General features: G+C 38.1%; 1 protein-coding gene across 1 annotated transcript in view; it reads right to left on the bottom strand.

The window, feature by feature from the left end:
* The window catches only part of LOC126187669 (cactin), a 180,483-nt gene that overhangs the window by 61,509 nt on the left and 97,913 nt on the right, over positions 1-21,061 (bottom strand). Inside the window, exon 6 of the mRNA XM_049928901.1 lies at positions 18,798-18,915. Within this exon, the coding sequence (XP_049784858.1) occupies positions 18,798-18,915 (118 nt within the window). The remainder of the gene's footprint in view (positions 1-18,797; positions 18,916-21,061) is intronic.

Genomic DNA, 21,061 nt, shown 5'->3' with positions numbered 1-21,061 from the left:
CATTGTTTGTTTACGTGGCTGATTGGGTGTGCAAATAGTCAGCATTATTATAATTATTAGCTCCAAAATGATACGAAATGTATCCAAGAAAATGAAAATTTGGCAGAAAGTTTTTGCCAGAATGCTACACCACTAAATGGGCTAAAACAAAAAGTGAGTGTCTTATATTAATATAAAAGACATATATCAAATGGCTCTGAGCACTATGCGACTTAACTTCTGAGGTCATCAGTCGCCTAGAACTTAGAACTAATTAAACCTAACCAACCTAAGGACATCACACACATCCATGCCCGAGGCAGGGTTTGAACCTGCGACCGTAGCGGTTGATTGGTTCCAGCGCCTAGAACCGCACGGCCACTCCATCCGGCAGACATATATCACACATACACATACATGATCATAATTTTGAATGTAAAACCGATTTATCAGCACTAAAATAAATTTAATTATATTTTTAGGAAGCAAACAGCAAATGATGAGTGCATCAAGAAAAAAGCTTTGTGAGACTCACAACAGAAAAAAGAGCTAAAAATAAAATTGAAGAAATAAGTAAATCTGCTTCTATGGTGAGAAGATGGATTCATGGGCTTGTACAATTGTTTCTTAGCTGGATCCATCATGTGGAGAAAAATAATGTAAAAGTGTACAGTTGTTGTTGTTGTTGTTGTTGTGGTCTTCAGTCCTGAGACTGGTTTGATGCAGCTCTCCATGCTACTCTATCCTGTGCAAGCTTCTTCATCTCCCAGTATCTACTGCAACCTACATCCTTCTGAATCTGCTTAGTGTATTCATCTCTTGGTCTCCCTCTACGATTTTTACCCTCCACACTGCCCTCCAATGCTAAATTTGTGATCCCTTGATGCCTCAAAACATGTCCTACCAACCGATCCCTTCTTCTAGTCAAGTTGTGCCACAAACTTCTCTTCTCCCCAATCCTATTCAATACCTCCTCATTAGTTACGTGATCTACCCACCTTATCTTCAGCATTCTTCTGTAGCACCACATTTCGAAAGCTTCTATTCTCTTCTTGTCCAAACTAGTTATCGTCCATGTTTCACTTCCATACATGGCTACACTCCATACAAATACTTTCAGAAACGACTTCCTGACACTTAAATCTATACTCGATGTTAACAAATTCCTCTTCTTGAGAAACGCTTTCCTTTCCATTGCCAGTCTACATTTTATATCCTCTCTACTTCGACCATCATCGGTTATTTTACTCCCTAAATAGCAAAACTCCTTTACTACTTTAAGTGTCTCATTTCCTAATCTAATTCCCTCAGCATCACCCGACTTAATTTGACTACATTCCATTATCCTCGTTTTGCTTTTGTTGATGTTCATCTTATATCCTCCTTTCAAGACACTGTCCATTCCGTTCAACTGCTCTTCCAAGTCCTTTGCTGTCTCTGACAGAATTACAATGTCATCGGCGAACCTCAAAGTTTTTACTTCTTCTCCATGAATTTTAATACCTACTCCGAATTTTTCTTTTGTTTCCTTTACTGCTTGCTCAATATACAGATTGAATAACATCGGGGAGAGGCTACAACCCTGTCTTACTCCTTTCCCAACCACTGCTTCCCTTTCATGCCCCTCGACTCTTATAACTGCCATCTGGTTTCTGTACAAATTGTAAATAGCCTTTCGCTCCCTGTATTTTACCCCTGCCACCTTCAGAATTTGAAAGAGAGTATTCCAGTTAACATTGTCAAAAGCTTTCTCTAAGTCTACAAATGCTAGAAACGTAGGTTTGCCTTTTCTTAATCTTTCTTCTAAGATAAGTCGTAAGGTCAGTATTGCCTCACGTGTTCCAACATTTCTACGGAATCCAAACTGATCTTCCCCGAGGTCGGCTTCTACCAGTTTTTCCATTCGTCTATAAAGAATTCGCGTTAGTATTTTGCAGCTGTGACTTATTAAACTGATAGTTCGGTAATTTTCACATCTGTCAACACCTGCTTTCTTTGGGATTGGAATTATTATATTCTTCTTGAAGTCTGAGGGTATTTCGCCTGTCTCATACATCGTGCTCACCAGATGGTAGAGTTTTGTCATGACTGGCTCTCCCGAGGCCATCAGTAGTTCAAATGGAACGTTGTCTACTCCCGGGGCCTTGTTTCGACTCAGGTCTTTCAGTGCTCTGTCAAACTCTTCACGCAGTATCTTATCTCCCATTTCGTCTTCATCTACATCCTCTTCCATTTCTATAATATTGTCCTCAAGTACATCGCCCTTGTATAAACCCTCTATATACTCCTTCCACCTTTCTGCCTTCCCTTCTTTGCTTAGAACTGGGTTGCCATCTGAGCTCTTGATATTCATACAAGTGGTTCTCTTATCTCCAAAGGTCTCTTTAAGTGTACAGTAACCAACATAAAAGGGAGTAGTCAAAGAATAAGGTTGGCTAAACACCTAGCTCCTACAGCTCTATCAAATAATTTTCCGGAAGTTGTCAAAGCTCTGCAAAAAAGTGAAGAATCCTCTCTTGCTGCAGAATCTAAGTATGAAACTAGTCATATACTACAAGCAGTGATGGACTTTAAATTTATCTTCAACTTAACAGTTTGGGCTAGTGTTTTTGAGAGATTAGGAGACTGAACTTCAAAATACAGAAAGAGAACATTAGCACCTCGCATTCTGTTGCACTAACACAAGGTCTTGTTAAGATCTTGCAAGACATAAGAGAAACACTAATACAACATTGGATCAAAGAAGCAGCACCTGAATTGAAAAAGTTGGAAATTGAACTAGTCCTCAAAAACAAATGAACTTCCAGAAAGAAAAGACAACATGAGGAAATCTGCGAGGTCAAATCAAGAACACAAAGACCCAACTGAGCTATTGTCCAAAGATATAAAAGTAGTATCCAACATAATTTTAACACAAATTGAAACAATGGTAGAGAGCACACAGCATTTACACAAAAATTTCACCTTCTTTGCTGGTCACATATTTTTAAATATGTCAACTGAGGATATACAGAAAAATGGAGCCGATCTAGAATAAAAATACTCAAATGACTTGAATGCAGTAGATTTTTGCCAGGAACTCACTGTATTTAAAAAGCTAGAAATTGAAATTAATAAAAAATCAAGTGCAGTCGACCTGTTGCAATATCTGTGCAAGCACGACTTGTAAGAAGTCTTTCTTAATATTAGTATAGCTTTAAGGATATGCTGCACATTAACGACAATATCTGAAAGCTGTTAATGAAGCTTTTAACTGACAATATTTAAAAGCTATCTGCATTCAACGATGAGTTGGGATCACCTATCTGGCCTCACAATCATAGCTACTGAAAATAAATCTGCCTATGAGACAAACTGATGATCTAATATATCCTTTTGTAGAAACAAAAGCATGCTGTGTAGAGCTGTAGCAAGATTAGAGAGAAAAAAATGCTGGAACCTACAGCCTGAAGAAATGTGTACTGTCTTGTGTGGTTGTATGTTCTCTATATTTAATTTTGTGTCACACAAAAGAGGAAGTTATTAGCTAATAGGTAATAAAGAGTGCAAATTTATTGAAGGGTTCTTCTTCTGGTCACAAAAAGTCCAGTCCACTATATAATTCTGAGTTTTTATAAAATAATTTATCTGAGAAGCTCGAGGAGATGCAGTCTCACTAACAAATTCCTGCCTCGGTTCAGAAAAGTCATAGCTCCAGAGCTGGCAAATCTAATTACTATCATTTGGTAACATATATTACACTTTTATAAACATAACTGAATAATACAGGTAGTTTTTATAGCTGTTAGCTGTATGAAAGGTATTGATGTGAAATTTGTAAAATCATATCAACAAAGAGAAAACAGTTGAGCAGCTGAGATGGCAAAATTGGAAAAATCAGGAAAAAATGTTGGTTCATCTGAATTTTTCATTCTTTTTTGTGTTATTTAGCACTACTGAGGTAAATAACACAACATTAACTAAACTTATGTTAAATTTTTAGAAAGTGAAAAAGGAATCTGTGCAAACCACTGGCAACAAATCAGAGGAGGAGGCGATGCAAGAAGATACGGAGGATAAGTTTTGCAACACTCAGAGGAAGTGGGGCCAAAAATAAAGATGAGGAGTTCCATTGCGATACTGAAAAGATTATGGTAGATTATCGTCTGGAAGATGGCTAGTTTGGTCTTCAGATGCAAGCACTGAGGTGCTCATACTGTCTGGTTCAGTTTACTGAAGGCAGCAGCACCAGCCTTAGCAATAACGGCAGCAGTTGCAACTTCTAAATGGTTTATCACTCATAATCATGTTTCCTTGATTTGAAAAATACGACTCTTCTTCCATCTAATGTGCTACTAGTTCTTAAGTGATGCTGATCGCACGAATCCTCTGGCAGAGAGATAGACGACCTGAGTTTTTGATATACATGTGACTGAGCCAAATTTCCAACATCATGTCTAGTTGGTGGAGACACTAGTGGACGTTCTGCATTTTGTCAGCTATGAGGTAGATATGATCCACATATGGAATCTCCAGAACAGTAATATAGTGTGTTTTCCCCTTGGCTCTAAATTGATTAAGATACCTTTTTATAATATTGACAATAATTTCGTAATTGCAGTTCTTGAGGGCAGTTCTCCAGAATAATCCAAGCACACCCTTGACACTTATTTGAATGGTTTCTATGAATCAATGAAGCACAATGTAGAGATCATGCTGTTTATCAAGGCAAGAATTTGTTATGCCTCTTTTTGTTACAAAGCAGTAATAACTTTTTAGGTGAGTATTTGTGGAACCATGGACCTTGCCGTTGGTGGGGAGGCTTGCGTGCCTCAGCGATACAGATAGCCGTACCGTAGGTACAACCACAACGGAGGGATATCTGTTGAGAGGCCAGACAAACGTGTGGTTCCTGAAGAGGGGCAGCAGCCTTTTCAGTAGTCGCAAGGGCAACAATCTGGATGATTGACTGATCTGGCCTTGTAACAATAACCAAAATGGCCTTGCTGTGCTGGTACTGCGAACGGCTGAAAGCAAGGGGAAACTACGGCCGTAATTTTTCCCGAGGGCATGCAGCTTTACTGTATGATTAAATGATGATGGCGTCCTCTTGGATAAAATATTCCGGAGGTAAAATAGTCCCCCATTCGGATCTCCGGGCGGGGACTACTCAAGAGGATGTCGTTATCAGGAGAAAGAAAACTGGCGTTCTACGGATCGGAGCGTGGAATGTCAGATCCCTTAATCGGGCAGGTAGGTTAGAAAATTTAAAAAGGGAAATAGATAGGTTAAAGTTAGATATAGTGGGAATTAGTGAAGTTCGGTGGCAGGAGGAACAAGACTTCTGGTCGGGTGACTACAGGGTTATAAACACAAAGTCAAATAGGGGAAATGCAGGAGTAGGTTTAATAATGAATAGGAAAATAGGAGTGCGGGTAAGCTACTACAAACAGCATAGTGAACGCATTATTGTGACCAAGATAGATACGAAGCCCACACCTACTACAGTAGTACAAGTTTATATGCCAACTAGCTCTGCAGATGACGAAGAAATTGAAGAAATGTGTGATAAAATAAAAGAAATTATTCAGATAGTGAAGGGAGACGAAAATTTAATAGTCATGGGTGACTGGAATTCGAGTGTAGGAAAAGGGAGAGAAGGAAACGTAGTAGGTGAATATGGATTGGGGCTAAGAAATGAAAGAGGGAGCCGCCTGGTAGAATTTTGCACAGAGCACAACTTAATCATAGCTAACACTTGGTTTAAGAATCATGATAGAAGGTTGTATACATGGAGGAACCCTGGAGATACTAAAAGGTATCAGATAGATTATATAATGGTAAGACAGAGATTTAGGAACCAGGTTTTAAATTGTAAGACATTTCCAGGGGCAGATGTGGACTCTGACCACAATCTATTGGTTATGACCTGTAGATTAAAACTGAAGAAACTGCAAAAAAGTGGGAATTTAAGGAGATGGGACCTGGACAAACTGAAAGAACCAGAGGTTGTACAGAGTTTCAGGGAGAGCATAAGGGAACAATTAACAGGAATGGGGGAAAGAAATACAGTAGAAGAAGAATGGGTAGCTTTGAGGAATGAAGTAGTGAAGGCAGCAGAGGATCAAGTAGGTAAAAAGACGAGGGCTAGTAGAAATCCTTGGGTAACAGAAGAAATATTGAATTTAATTGATGAAAGGAGAAAATATAAAAATGCAGTAAGTGAAGCAGGCAAAAAGGAATACAAACGTCTCAAAAATGAGATCGACAGGAAGTGCAAAATGGCTAAGCAGGGATGGCTAGAGGACAAATGTAAGGATGTAGAGGCTTATCTCACTAGGGGTAAGATAGATACTGCCTACAGGAAAATTGAAGAGACCTTTGGAGATAAGAGAACCACTTGTATGAACATCAAGAGCTCAGATGGAAACCCAGTTCAAGGCAAAGAAGGGAAAGCAGAAAGGTGGAAGGAGTATATAGAGGGTCTATACAAGGGCGATGAACTTGAGGACAATATTATGGAAATGGAAGAGGATGTAGATGAAGATGAAATGGGAGATACGATACTGCGTGAAGAGTTTGACAGAGCACTGAAAGACCTGAGTCGAAACAAGGCCCCCAGAGTAGACAACATTCCATTGGAACTACTGACGGCCTTGGGAGAGCCAGTCCTGACAAAACTCTACCATCTGGTGAGCAAGATGTATGAAACAGGCGAAATACCCTCAGACTTCAAGAAGAATATAATAATTCCAATCCCAAAGAAAGCAGGTGTTGACAGATGTGAAAATTACCGAACAATCAGTTTAATAAGCCACAGCTGCAAAATACTAACACGAATTCTTTACAGACGAATGGAAAAACTGGTAGAAGCCGACCTCGGGGAAGATCAGTTTGGATTCCGTAGAAATATTGGAACACGTGAGGCAATACTGACCTTACGACTTATCTTAGAAGAAAGATTAAGGAAAGGCAAACCTATGTTTCTAGCATTTGTAGACTTAGAGAAAGCTTTTGACAATGTTGACTGGAATACTCTCTTTCAAATTCTAAAGGTGGCAGGGGTAAAATACAGGGAGCGAAAGGCTATTTACAATTTGTACAGAAACCAGATGGCAGTTATAAGAGTCGAGGGACATGAAAGGGAAGCAGTGGTTAAGAAGGGAGTAAGACAGGGTTGTAGCCTCTCCCCGAAGTTATTTAATCTGTATATTGAGCAAGCAGTAAAGGAAACAAAAGAAAAATTCAGATTAGGTATTAAAATCCATGGAGAAGAAATAAAAACTTTGAGGTTCGCCGATGACATTGTAATTCTGTCAGAGACAGCAAAGGACTTGGAAGAGCAGTTGAACGGAATGGATGGTGTCTGGAAGGGAGGATATAAGATGAACATCAACAAAAGCAAAACGAGGATAATGGAATGTAGTCGAATTAAGTCAGGTGATGTTGAGGGTATTAGATTAGGAAATGAGACACTTAAAGTAGTAAAGGAGTTTTGCTATTTGGGGAGTAAAATAACTGATGATGGTCGAAGTAGAGAGGATATAAAATGTAGACTGGCAATGGCAAGGAAAGCGTTTTTGAAGAAGAGAAATTTGTTAACATCGAGTATAGATTTAAGTCATTTCTGAAAGTATTTGTATGGAGTGTAGCCATGTATGGAAGTGAAACATGGACGGTAAATAGTTTGGACAAGAAGAGAATAGAAGCTTTCGAAATGTGGTGCTACAGAAGAATGCTGAAGATTAGATGGGTAGATCACATAACTAATGAGGAAGTATTGAATAGGATTGGGGAGAAGAGAAGTTTGTGGCACAACTTGACCAGAAGAAGGGATCGGTTGGTAGGACATGTTCTGAGGCATCAAGGGATCACCAATTTAGTATTGGAGGGCAGCGTGGAGGGTAAAAATCGTAGGGGGAGACCAAGAGATGAATACACTAAGCAGATTCAGAAGGATGTAGGTTGCAGTAGGTACTGGGAGATGAAGAAGCTTGCACAGGATAGAGTAGCATGGAAAGCTGCATCAAACCAGTCTCAGGACTGAAGACCATAACAACAACAACAACATTTGTTTAGCAGAGAATCCCCCCCCACCCCCCAACCAATTAAGGTAGTTTTAAAAGTTGTGAGTGGAAATGGATTTCTTGAGATGACACAGTTCCCTATGATGTGGGGTCAAGTTTGATGCAGTGAGTGCCAAGGAATTGGTACCTCATCCAACCACCATTCCGAGAAATTTAAAGAAAACTGCTGACTGTCTGCTTGAAGCTGTTTCTAGAGAGGTGAGGAATGTTTTCAGTGACGTAGGAGGGTCACTAACACTTGAACTATGATGTGATTCATACTGGAAAAGAACTGCATGGGAGTGACTGCATTGCATTAACAGTTAAGAAAGAAAACTAAAGGAACAAGTGTTGTGCACCAAAGAATTCGAGAGTGAGATTGAAAAAACTGGAGAAAATATTAAACATGAACTGATAAAGATATTAGGGTTGTTCAATTTACTCAGTACTGTGCTAAACCATGTTTTTTAGGGACAGGTGACCAAACATTATAGCGGCTCTTTGCCAATATAACAGGATGTTCAAGATGGCGCCTATAGGAAAGTGTAGTGACACTTCTCTCTCGCTAAAAAGGCAAAACATGAACAGTTCTTCGAGTACAGAATGTAAAAAGCGTGTGATGAAGGGTATTCTGTGTATCAAATGCAACTTCTGGTTACACGAAAAGTGCGCGAAAGTAAATCTAAAGTTCATAAGCGATGATTTTCCGTGGACATGTCACGGTTGTTTACGTGTTGAAACAGCCGATCTTGTAAGTGCAGTTGATACAAAAAACGAAATTATAAAGTTACTACGAAGTGACATTGAGGCATTAAAAACCGAACTTTCGACCATCAAGAAAGAAAACGATACATTAATACAAGAAAAGAAGTCCTATGTGTGTAAAAGCCATCAAACGGAAAAGCAAGAAGATCACGAAAATACGAGTGACTAATCGTACTTTAAAAACAACATTTCAAGTGTTCCTGTTGATGTCTCGGCAAACTCGGTAAGCCAAAAACCGGAAGATAAATATAAATGGAAGGTGGTGACATACAGCAAAAGGAAAAACAAGGTGACAGATACGTAACAAAAGGAAAATGACTTTTTAATAATTGGCGATTCGCTGCTGAAGAATATCGCTGTCCCCAATTGCAAGATCGACGTACGACCTGGAATTAGAACGCATCAACTCGGTAAACATTTCAAAAATATGGTAAATGCAAGACAAAATACTACAGAACCAGATTCTGAAACCAGACATAACTATAATGGGGTGTTTATACATGTTGGAACGAATTTGTTAAGGAGCAGCAGTGAGGAAGAAATGGCAAGCGAAACAAGAAACATGATTCGTTCTGCAAGAAATATGTATGCAGGATCTTATCTGATACTTAGCGAAATCATAAACAGAAGGTCGGTGAGTGAAAAATATATCGCCAAAATAAACTGTGCTCTTAAAGAACAATGTGATCATCTTGGGGCAATTTTTATAGACCCAAACAAATTCCAATTTGAAAACTCACTAGCGAAGGATGGCTTGCATTTAAATAGACTGGGGTCTGTAACGTTCAGCAGAATGTTTGCAGATGTCTGCAAAATCATTAGATGCAAGGGAAACTAATATGGCCTGAAGGGGGTGAAAAATCATACACTCCAGCTGGGAAAGAAAAATATAAGCACCATACAAAAAAAGACGATACTAAAGAATTTGCCCCAGAATACAACTCACAACATGTAAACCAACAAAAGAAAAATTACATAAAAGTACTTCGTCAAAATATTCAATACTTTGGTAACAAAAAATTACAAGCAGAAGTACTCCTGAGTGAAGTAAGACCAGACATATTATGCATAAGTGAACATCGACTAACTGAAAGTAAAATACATAATGTTGCAATAAAGGACTACAAACTAGCTAGTTACTTCTGCAAATTTAAGTATAAGGGTGGTGGCGTTTGTATATATATTAAAACAGGTACTCTATCAAAGAATGTAAACGTTGAAGCTGCTACATTACCCATAGCTAGAGAAAAAGACTTTGAAGTTACTGGTATAGTGGCAGAGGATTTTAGAGTGTTTTGTGTGTACAGGTCACCATGTGGCAATATTAGCATCTTTCTAAAAAAAAAATTGCTTGCTTCCTGAGAATGAATATGAAGAGAAATCTTATTATATGTGGAGACTTCAGCATTGACATGGGAAAAGCCACAAAAATAAGACAGGATTTTGAAGAATTGTTAATACAGCATAACATGAAAGTGACAATAACTGCACCAACAAGAGTGACTTCACAAAGTGAGACAGTTATTGACAACATAATTACTAATATGTGTAACTATGAGTCACATGTAGTTCAGACAGAAATATCTGATCATCATGGACAACTAATCAGCTTTTGCAGAAGTAATGACAGAGTATCAGAACCAAAACAAACAACCAAAGAAATTAGGATCATCAGTGAACAAAATATCAACATCTTTAGAACAATGTTAAGTAAGGAAACCTGGAATGAAACCATACAGGCCCAGAGTGTAAATGAAAAATATGATGCATTTATTTCAACAATTAAGTACCATTTTAATGTAGCATTTCCCAAAGTAAAGAGACAAGAAAGGCAGCAAGATCAAACACAGTGGATTACCAGTGAAATACTAGAACAGCGAAGGAAGCTTCAGGATGTGAGATGGATGGGCGAAGCTGAAAACTATAAAATGTTAAAAAAGAAGTATAGAAAAACAATAAGAGAAGCCAAAGCAAGAGCAATTGACACCACTATAGCGAACTCAAAAAACAAGGCAAAGGCAGCTTGGAATGCAATCAATGCTGAAAGAAAGGAAAAAGATGGGTCAAACAAAGAAGAAGGTATTAGGTCAATTAAAACAGACAACACAGTGGTCACAGATGGTATGGAAATAGCAAACATACTGAATAATAACTATATCAGAGTAGTACAAAACTTAAAATTGGAAAGAAATAGTCAAAAACAGAAGGGTATTAAGGTACCAAAAAGATCATGCAGTACTATGTTCTTAAGACCAATCACGGAAGATGAATTGCGGAAAACTATACAGAAACTGAAGTCCAAGAAATCAGCTGGTGATGATGAAATATCAAATCATGTAATAAAGCTGGTATGTGAGGAGATAATAACACCACTGCTGAACATAGCAAACTGTTCTTTCAGAGATGCAATTTTTCCAGAAAAACTGAAGACAACGTAGGTAGTGCCAGTGTACAAGAAAGGGTGTAAGGATGATCCCAACAACTACAGACCAGTTTCACTGATATCAGGTTTCTCAATAATCCTAGAAATGCTTATGTATACCAGATTAGTTAACTATTTGGACAAACATAACATTCTCATGCCCTCAAAACATGGTTTCAGAAAGGGATATCTACAGAATCAGCAATTGTCAGTCTAACAGAATACATTTTACAGTCCTTAGATGAGAAAAAGGTTGTCTCTGCAATGTTTCTGGATCTTTCAAAGGCATTTGACACCATTGAACATGAAATGCTGATGCAAAAATTAAGCAACTATGGCATTCGGGGGCAACCAGGTGAATGTATAAAATCATACTTGTGCAACCGCAAGCAGTATGTATCATTAGGAAACTCATACCAATCGGAAACCAAATTCATCAAATATGGAGTGCCGCAGGGTTTGGTAATGGGGCCATTGTTATTTAATGTATTTGTCAATGATTTAGGCGTTGAGGAGGAAGAAAAGAAAATATTGTATGCTGATGACATGACAATACTAAATAGTGACCAAAATATGGAACAGCTTGAGAGAAGAGCATACATACCTGCAAATGTCACAGCTCAATGGCTGTTGGAAAATGAACTGGTTATAAATCTAAAAAAGACTATGTATGCAGTGTTTAAGAACAAGGAAAAGGCTGTAGACATGGATTTAGAGGTTGATGGAACAATGCTGGAAGAAGTAGAATCTGCTAGATTCTTAGGTATTCTTGTGGATAATGAACTGAAATGGAAAAAAAACATATTAATAATGTCTAAGAAACTGAGCTCTGTCATATTCTTAATGATGCAGCTATCACAGTATTCAGACAAGAACCTTCTGTGTACAGTGTATCATGGACTTTTCGAACCATACTAACAGTATGGAGTGACTGTGTGGGGAAACTCAAACAAACAAGAGACAAAACGAGTGTTCACATTACAAAAAAAAAAAACAATTAGGACCATTTTAAGAAGAAAGACCTCTGAAACGTGCAGAAACTGTTTCAAGAATTTAGGTATCTTAACTTTTTCATCATTGTATATATACAAAACAATAATGTACATCACAAAAGGTAGTGAGGACTGGATTACAAATGCTAGTGTACACACCCACAATACAAGAAGGAAGAATGAAGTACAGAGCATACCCCACCGACTGGCAATACTAGAAAAAGGACCCCAGTACTCTGGTATCAGACTACTAAGAAGTCTGCCCAAAAACCTGCAAGATAGTGTACTTCACAATGACTTTCGAAAGAAACTTAAAGACTATCTCATTGAAAAAGAGTTTTACAGTGTTGCAGAATACTTATGCCATTAAATTTGTATATATTGTTACTCTTTATCAGTGATGTAAAAATGTAAGCTAAAGGTGTAGAAAAATAAGTGATAAAGAATATTAATACTTTGACATGTCCTATATTACACGTACATTTACTGTACACAATGTAATCTTACAGGATCAAATATATTCAATTCAATTCAATTCGACTCTTCAGCTCAGCACACAACCTCAATATTATGCTTGAGCACACGACTAGAGTGATATCAGTGATTACAAGAACTACGTACAGCAGCAATTAAACAATTCTTGTCAAGCTGTCACAACTTTCTTTTAGAAGAACTGACATTCTGAACTGCCTGCAGAAGTTGTTGAAAGGAGATATGGACACACACCAGAACAGCAAACTAGATAAGTTTGAGTCAATTAATTCACAATGGTTGGAAGTTCTAGCAATTTTGACTGAGAAAAATTGAGACAATTTAATTGACTATGTTGACAAAAAAAATGTTGGTAAATGTAATAAGCTTTCTAATTCCATTTAAAAATTCAGCCTGTGATCTCAGAGCCTCCATAATACCAACACAGTATTTATGTGTTTTGTGGAGGTTGAAATTGCTTCTATAAAAAATGAGGACAAAATCCCTTTTCTAATATATTTAAAGACTAAAGCAAGATCACTTTTAATCAATATCAATAAGTAGGATACAACAACAACACATAAGCTCACAACGTTTCTACACATTAAATACGAAAGTTTAAAACTCCTGGCACAGCTGAGAAACATGAAGTTATAAAGGAAGAGAGGAATCATGTTGCAACAAAATGTCCACAGTTCAAAAATAATGAGATCATGTCTGAGGTTCCTGCAAAGAAACAAAAACCCAATGGATATTTCAATGAATCTGAAGATTCATCGGAAGTTTAATCTGCAAGAGATGTTGGCATTGCTGCAGGTGAAATTTCAAAATACATCAATGGTAAACTCCAAGTTGCAAAAGGCAGCAACCTGATAGCCTGGTGACACAGACCTAATAGCATGCATTCACATCTTCCCAAACTGTATACTTCATGCACTGCATTCCAGCATGCAGTGTGGCATCTGAGAGATGGAGAATGCAGGACTGATGCACATCTTCAAAGCCAATGACGCTTGATGATATTATCTTCCTGAACAGTAATCTTCCAAACTAAATAGGTACCTGCAGAGCTTCTCTTATTCTATTGTCTTTCTCTGAGTTATCAGAATTATTTTTAATTTTTTTCATTTATCACCTTTTCTACAGAGTTCGACACAGCATTAGGCAGAAGAAGGAAATACTTAATCTAAGATTTAAGCGTTTTCTTTGTGATTTTTATATTAAAAAGACTGCCCTAAAGATATTTTTAGTGTTCGCAAAATTACTTAACTTCAAAATCTGACTTGTGAAATAATATGAAATTAAATAACCATTCTCAGTCAAGTGCCTACCTAAACTTTCAGCATGCATGATAGTATTAATGGGTGTTTACATCAAACTGCCTTAATTTCTGAGGTGGTTCAAAAACGGTATATCTTTCTCTGTTTCAGGTCTGACTTGTCTGTTTGGTGCAGAAAACCTAAAGCTGCTGCCTAATTTTTATCAATGTTCAGCGTGTTTTCATTGTTTTGACTACCTGTCCAAGAGAAAATGGTGTCAGTTCAGGAGAAGGCACAACCTGTTTTCTGGTACATAGGGTTTAAAACCATTGTTAGGGTGCAAAGGCAGTTTCATGCTGTTTCCAATACAGTAGCACCAGATGCCAAGAGAATAAAAGCATGGCACAGGTAGTTTCTGGACAATGACAGTATTCTGGAGCGGCGTGCAGGCGGTCAGCTTGTCTCTGTAGAATAAATTGAGAAACTCCACTAAGTGTTCTAGAGAAGTCTACACAAATCAATTCATCAGCTTTCAGCTTTGATGGGAAACTTCAGTTTTCACATTCAACAGTTCATAAGGTCCTCAGAAAGTGGTTGCATCTGTATTCATACAAGGTGAACATTCTGCACGTCATAAGGCCCAATCACAAGCAATGGCAATAGGGATTTGCACGTAAAATACTTAACCGAATAGAATAGAATAGAATCCTGCATACTAGTTAATTGTAATGTTTTCTGATGAGGTCACATTCCATGTCTCTGGGACTGTCAATACGAATAATGTTTGCATTTGAGAGTCACAGAACCCCAACAGTACCAGTGAAAAGGTGTGAGACAGCCTGAAAGTGAATTTTTGGTGTGGTCTAGGTGCAATAATATAACTGGACCTTTTTATTTTGCTGAGGAGCCTGTCACAGGATCGAGGCACCCAGACATGCTAGAGATGTTTGGTTTTCCACAGGTTGAAGACCTGCACCCAAAGCTCTGCTTTCAACAAAGTGGCACTCTATCTCACTGGTTGCTGGATGTTTGGACAAATCTGAATTGAAAATTTCCAGGATGATGGACTAGACAAGATGGACTGATGAACTTGTCTCCAATTCTCCTGACATCACAGTATTGGTTTTTTTCCCTCTGTGACTACATGAAGAACAGGGTGTTTGCAACTGCAGTGCAAGACCTTCAAGACCTTTATACTTGGAATGTAGAAGTCATTGCTACCATTCCTCGAGATATATTGCAGTGGACCTGGATGGAAACAGAATATAAAGTAGACAGTTATTCTTCACGTTACCGCAAGGGATCACATGCATGCCCCCCTCCCCTTTAACTTAACCTGACATACACCGTATCTTTGAGAAGGAAATAAATTTATTTCATTTACTATTGTGGTGTGAGCAAATTGAAAATAGAGAATTCCAGTGCAGACACCTTGTATTATTCTAGAACAGGCTGTTCCAGTTCGTGGAGCTCTTTTGCTCTCTGTGAAAATTCAGATGGAAAGGCACACCATAGAGCATTGTCACTTGCAGTTAACAATCAAATTAGTCTTTACAGCACAGACTTGTGATCTTTCGGCCATACCTTACATGATCGGCATCATGATCGTAGCATCCCCACCATACAGGCTCCTAGCTGCTGCAGTGAGTGCTGTGCTACTGCTCTGTGGACAGCATGTTCTAGACTATAGAAGAGTTTGCATAGTTTAGTAAGCCAAATACCATAGGCTGACATAGTACTGATGTTCTAATTATACTTATGATTTTAAGCTCTATTACAATTATCTGTCCAGAATGGGTACCTCTATATGAGTTCGACTGTGCAGTGCCCTGAAGAAAAATAGATGTGCTGTTAAAATCTGCAAGCGCTAAAAATGGTGACGTGTTCCTCTTGCTGGTTTTACACATTTCTAAATGTGCATTCTTTTTCCATCCTATCAGTGGCTGCTTACATCTGATTAACTCCTGCTTCTTTCGTAGAAAAAGAGCTCAATTACACAATTTCAAAAAGCTACCACAACAGAATAAGCAGGTCCTTCTAAGGCAAGAGATTCACACAAATTTTCATTTCACTCCTGTTTGTTAATCCCATAAGTCATAAATAATGTACAATACAAAAACAGTGATTCTATGAATGTCTGTGTGAAGTATATTTACAAGTATATGATGCAGTTCTTTTTACAGTGACAAGAGTCTCAAGTTGACATACTTTGGCATTGTGGTAACTTACGTACATATGGTAAACCAGCTGCGTCACTAACATTTAAAAACATGCAACTGACAACTTTTGTCAGAGCAATGCCGGATTAAATGGCTTTACAAGATTTAATATCTTTGGCTGCGTATGCATTTAAGGAACTTGCAGATGTTGTGGATAACAATCTTCATCTACATCTACGTGATAACTCTGCTATTCACAACAAAGTGCCTGGCAGAGGGTTCAGTGAACCACCTTCAAGCTGTCTCTCTACCATTCCATTCGCAAACAGCACGCGGGAAAAACAAGCACTTAAATTTTTCTGTGCGAGCCCTGATTTCTTGTGGATGCGGGTAGCATTTTTCTTATCCACGCAGATCTTTATCTATAGTCCACCATCTCTAACTATTTATGCTGAAATCTAAATATACATTTTACATTTGTAGCTTGCAAGGATAGCTTTTAATTTGTCATTAATATTCAATTCTTAGCCACGTAAAAGCAAAAACCTTTGTTTAACGCATTTACTCAACACAGACAGTAGTATTTCATGAACTTGGAAGTCTATTATATTCTGCTTCAGTTTTAATGCTGCGTTATTGTATATCTCATTTAGAAAATGTTTTTCATTACCTTGTTGGCTTTCAGCTAGTTCAGGACAATTAAATAAGAGTGCTGAGAAAGAAACACTCCTCAATGTCTAGCAGCTCAAGCCTTCTCTGGCACAATCATTTCTTAGACACAGAATAACTGTTTGCAGATCAAGTACACAAATACTGGAAACCATCTTAGAACTGCTAGACAAATGTTTAACAGAAATCAAACTGCAAGATCTTACATAAAATATTAGAGGTTTTGTAAACTAAGAAAATAAAAATATTTGCAATTAGTACAAAAACAGTTTGGCTTATAATAAAAGAAGCATGATTCAGGCAGAATTTACAGTCAGCAGAAAAAAAAATTAACAAGATATTCACAATAATTGATTCTTTTAGGCAGTGAAATTAAACAATAAACCATGAGAAAAGATTGAAATACTATCCAAAGAGAACTCCTCTAAAAAAATTAGTCACCTAAATATTTATGAACAATAATATCAATCTCTCTTCATTTTCTTAAAGTCTGTATTCCATTAATTTTAATGAGAGAATAACATTTTGTGAGAAGCAAGTGAAGTGAATATCATAACTGTAAATAACAGTACCTTGGAGCCACCAACACTTCCACTAGGGTGTTTCAAAAAGAATATATGTACCTGAAATGCACATATTTCTTAAACTTTAAGACATATTTAAAAACCTCTCAAGTTCAGATTAAAGATGCTCAATATGTCATCCATCAGCGACACGAACAATATCACATTGATACTCAAATTCCTCCCAAACTCGGGCAAGCATGTCCTTCGTCACTGATGTTATGGCAGTACGGATCTGGTTTTTCAACTCTTCCAAGTTCTGTGGGAGTAGTGGTACATAAATGTCTTTCACGAAATCCCACAGAAAGAAGTCAGAGGGTGTCAAATCCAGTGACTGTGGAGCCCAGCTGATACATGCTAAGTCGCCAGCTCCTTGACGACCAATCCAAGGGTTCGGTAAGGTTTCATTCAGATATTCACCCACTTGATGACTCCAGTGAGGGGGTGCCCCGTCTTGTTGAAAAATGAAGTTGTCTTTATGCAGCCTCGGAATCAACCAGTTTTGTAACATAGCAAGATACTGCTGACCGTTCAACCGTGTTTCCATCAAAGAAGAATGGGCCATAAACAGATGATCGGGACATCGCACAAAGCACATTGACTTTGGGCAATCGCACATGTTCGATAGCTGCATGTGGGTTCTGAAGGTCACAAATTCGAACATTGTGTTTGTTTAACTGACCACTTACATGGCAAGTCGCTTCATCACTGAACCTGATGCATTGTGCAAAAGTGTTATCATTGTCAATAGCATCAAGAATCTTGTTACAAAATACAACGTTCGCTTTTGTCATCAGGAGACAGAGCTTGTAACAGCTGTAACTTGTATGGCTTCATAACCAACAGATGTCTCAAAACATGTCAAATTGTTGTTGTATGCAGTTGTAACTCCCAACTGGCATGAGGAGTTGCTTTTGAAGGACTACATTGGAAAGCAGTTTGAATCTGTACAACATTTTCTTCAGGAACACAAGGATGGCCAGGACTCTTTCCTTTACATACACATCCTGTATCTAGAAACTGTTGATATCACCTGTGAATGTTCCACCCATTCGGAGGATCAATTTGATACCTCACCCTGAAACGTCTTTGCACTATAATCACGGAACTGAACTTCGCAAACTCGAGAACACAAAATGATTTCAGCTGTGGAGTAGCCATTTTAAACATATGATGGTAACCAAGCAAAACTGAAGACAACTGACATCTAGCAGCTATTAATATAAACTACACTATGTATTCGTTTCTCCAATAGCCAAGCTGAGGTGCAGCAATGAATAGTTTGGACGAAATAATACTCTGTAATACGGATATACTTTTTGAAACCCCCTGTATATTGGTGTATATGCAATGCTTTGTAATTGCATGCTGAGAAGGCCCACATCATATTTACATGTACAGAAACAATAACACACACACACACCGAGCTCAAACAGTTCTGAGTTCATATCAGTGTTAAGGAAATAGCATTACCTGCTTCATATGCACTTTGCTTTTCCAGTTTCCTCAGTTTGTGAAGCTCATCTTCTACAATCACAGTAATATCATTCCAATAATCTAGATTCTTTCCTCTTTCCAATTCTTTGTAGACCTGGAACATAAAAAGAGAGCAGGAGCTAGTGACACAAAGGCAAAAAGTAAGTCAATTAAGGCCTTGAAGCAGAAGAACCTCAATGAATGCTGCTACTAACTTTGTGTAAACTGGAAGCCATTATAACACGACAATTTATGTAGGTAATGAAATCTGAAAATATGGCATCAGAGAAATGCAACTGCAAGAATAATAATTTTCATCACTCTTTAACCACATTAAACTACACAAAATAAACAATACCCAATGAACACAGAAAACTTTTAAGCAAGCTCCTTTTAGTACGTAGTTCTCACTAGTCTTAAAAAATAAGGCAAGACTGATTACAAGGCATACAGCAAATACAAAAATACAAATACTATTTATATGCTTTTATAAACTAATGTGACCACTAAGGAAACATATAAACATGGAATAACCACTCCTGGCGGTTTCTGGTGATTAGGGGTGGCAGTGTGATTCTGGTGTGCAAGACTCACACTTCCCCTTGGCTATCGAACTTACTTGGAGTTGCTTTGCCGATCTTCTCTTCATGATAGCCGGCTGCGATGTCCTGCACAACTTGTTCTCCGAAGATAAGATGCTACTTTGGAGGAATTTTTTATACTTTTAAAATAACTCTGTATACTCGAGAATACTCTGAACTCAATCACACTGTATTTTCATCACACATAACATTTTTTATACAATTAAAACATTTTCCCTAAGCTCGACACCTTTCGGTCCGTCAGAAACTATCACATTCATTTTTCCATAAATACAGTCTACAAATCTCTCAAAGTTTAACAAGACAACTGTCTGGTCCTTACGAAAGTAAGAGAATGAATGAATAAGTAAATATCTCCTCTCTTCTTTCAACAACATTCAAATGTTCACCCAATAATGTTTGATGTCGCATGGAGTACAGCGAGTTTACTCCTTGAGCTGGACGTGTAACTTCTTAGGCGGGCTCGGCAATTACCTGCTTGCGCTGATCATCCATCCGATACACGTATGTCCTGCACACACATAATTGTGGTGCAGTAGACACAGTTCTACTTTACCACACTCATCTCTAAAGTAATGCATGTTCGAGACAGTGGGAATAAGAGTGTCTCTAGAATTTACCCCAAAATTTTCAAGGCACTACGCACTCGTAGACAATAAGGGGCATAACTAGCAGTGGAGGGTGTCAAGAGGATGTGGAAAACAGTGAAGTCATTGTTGTAATGTGGAAATGGAGCAATTTATCTGACGTCTAAAAAGGAATGATCGTTGGTTTTTGGGCCAAAGATGGAAGCATTTCTGAAAAGTTTGTAACCTGTTTGTGTGCTGCCGTGTTTAGAGTATACTGTCCATGGCAAAATGGCGCTATCTGAAACTGGCGCCGAGGCAACTGTGGTGCACCATGGGCTATAGATGATGGGGGCAAACGACGACTGTGGAGATGAGTGCAAACGAAGAGACATACAACAGGTAAGCAACTGACTGCCCAATGAACCGAGGAAACAGTGCACTAAATCCGGAGTTTACAAAATTACTCGTAACGACTGCCCAAACTATTACGTTGGACAGACAGGTAGACCTATTAAAGCAAGGTATAATGAACACATGCTAGGTAAAAATGGGGAAAATGTATATAATTCTGCATTTGCTGAACATCTATGGCTATTACAGCATACGCCACGTAAACTCGATGACGTAGAATTGCTTCACGAAGCGAGTAAGGATTACAAACTGGACCTACTCGAAGAATTAGAGATTTTCAAGCATCTGTCTCAAAAAGATGGTTATATTAACAGGTGCAGCTTAGAAACAAAATTTTTTTAGATAGTTTCAAACCCCTCCTTGCTCTAATGTAATATAGTCTGGCTGACTAGAAGTTAGTTTTCTTGCCTGTTGATGCTGGTGAGATGCGCTTTTCCTGTCTTATTGGGATTTTACGTATTTTGATGTTCGCTGTTAGTGGCTTTCGCTGTGTATGTGTGGTTAAATGACTTTGTTATGTTTTTATTCACAACGACAGATGGTTTTGGTTTACTTTAACAATTTGGTTGTTTTCGCCAATATGTATTTTACCTTTCAAGTTACGCAAGATTCTCACGCATAATACTAGTGCCCTCTCTCGTTAGATGTGTTCCGTAGTGCAAGCTTCATCTGCTTGACA

This window comes from Schistocerca cancellata, chromosome 5, assembly GCF_023864275.1.
Source record: "Schistocerca cancellata isolate TAMUIC-IGC-003103 chromosome 5, iqSchCanc2.1, whole genome shotgun sequence".
NCBI classification, from domain to species: Eukaryota; Metazoa; Arthropoda; class Insecta; order Orthoptera; family Acrididae; genus Schistocerca; species Schistocerca cancellata.
Note: the sequence above shows the minus strand (reverse complement) of the source record. Positions and strands in the feature narration are given on the sequence as shown.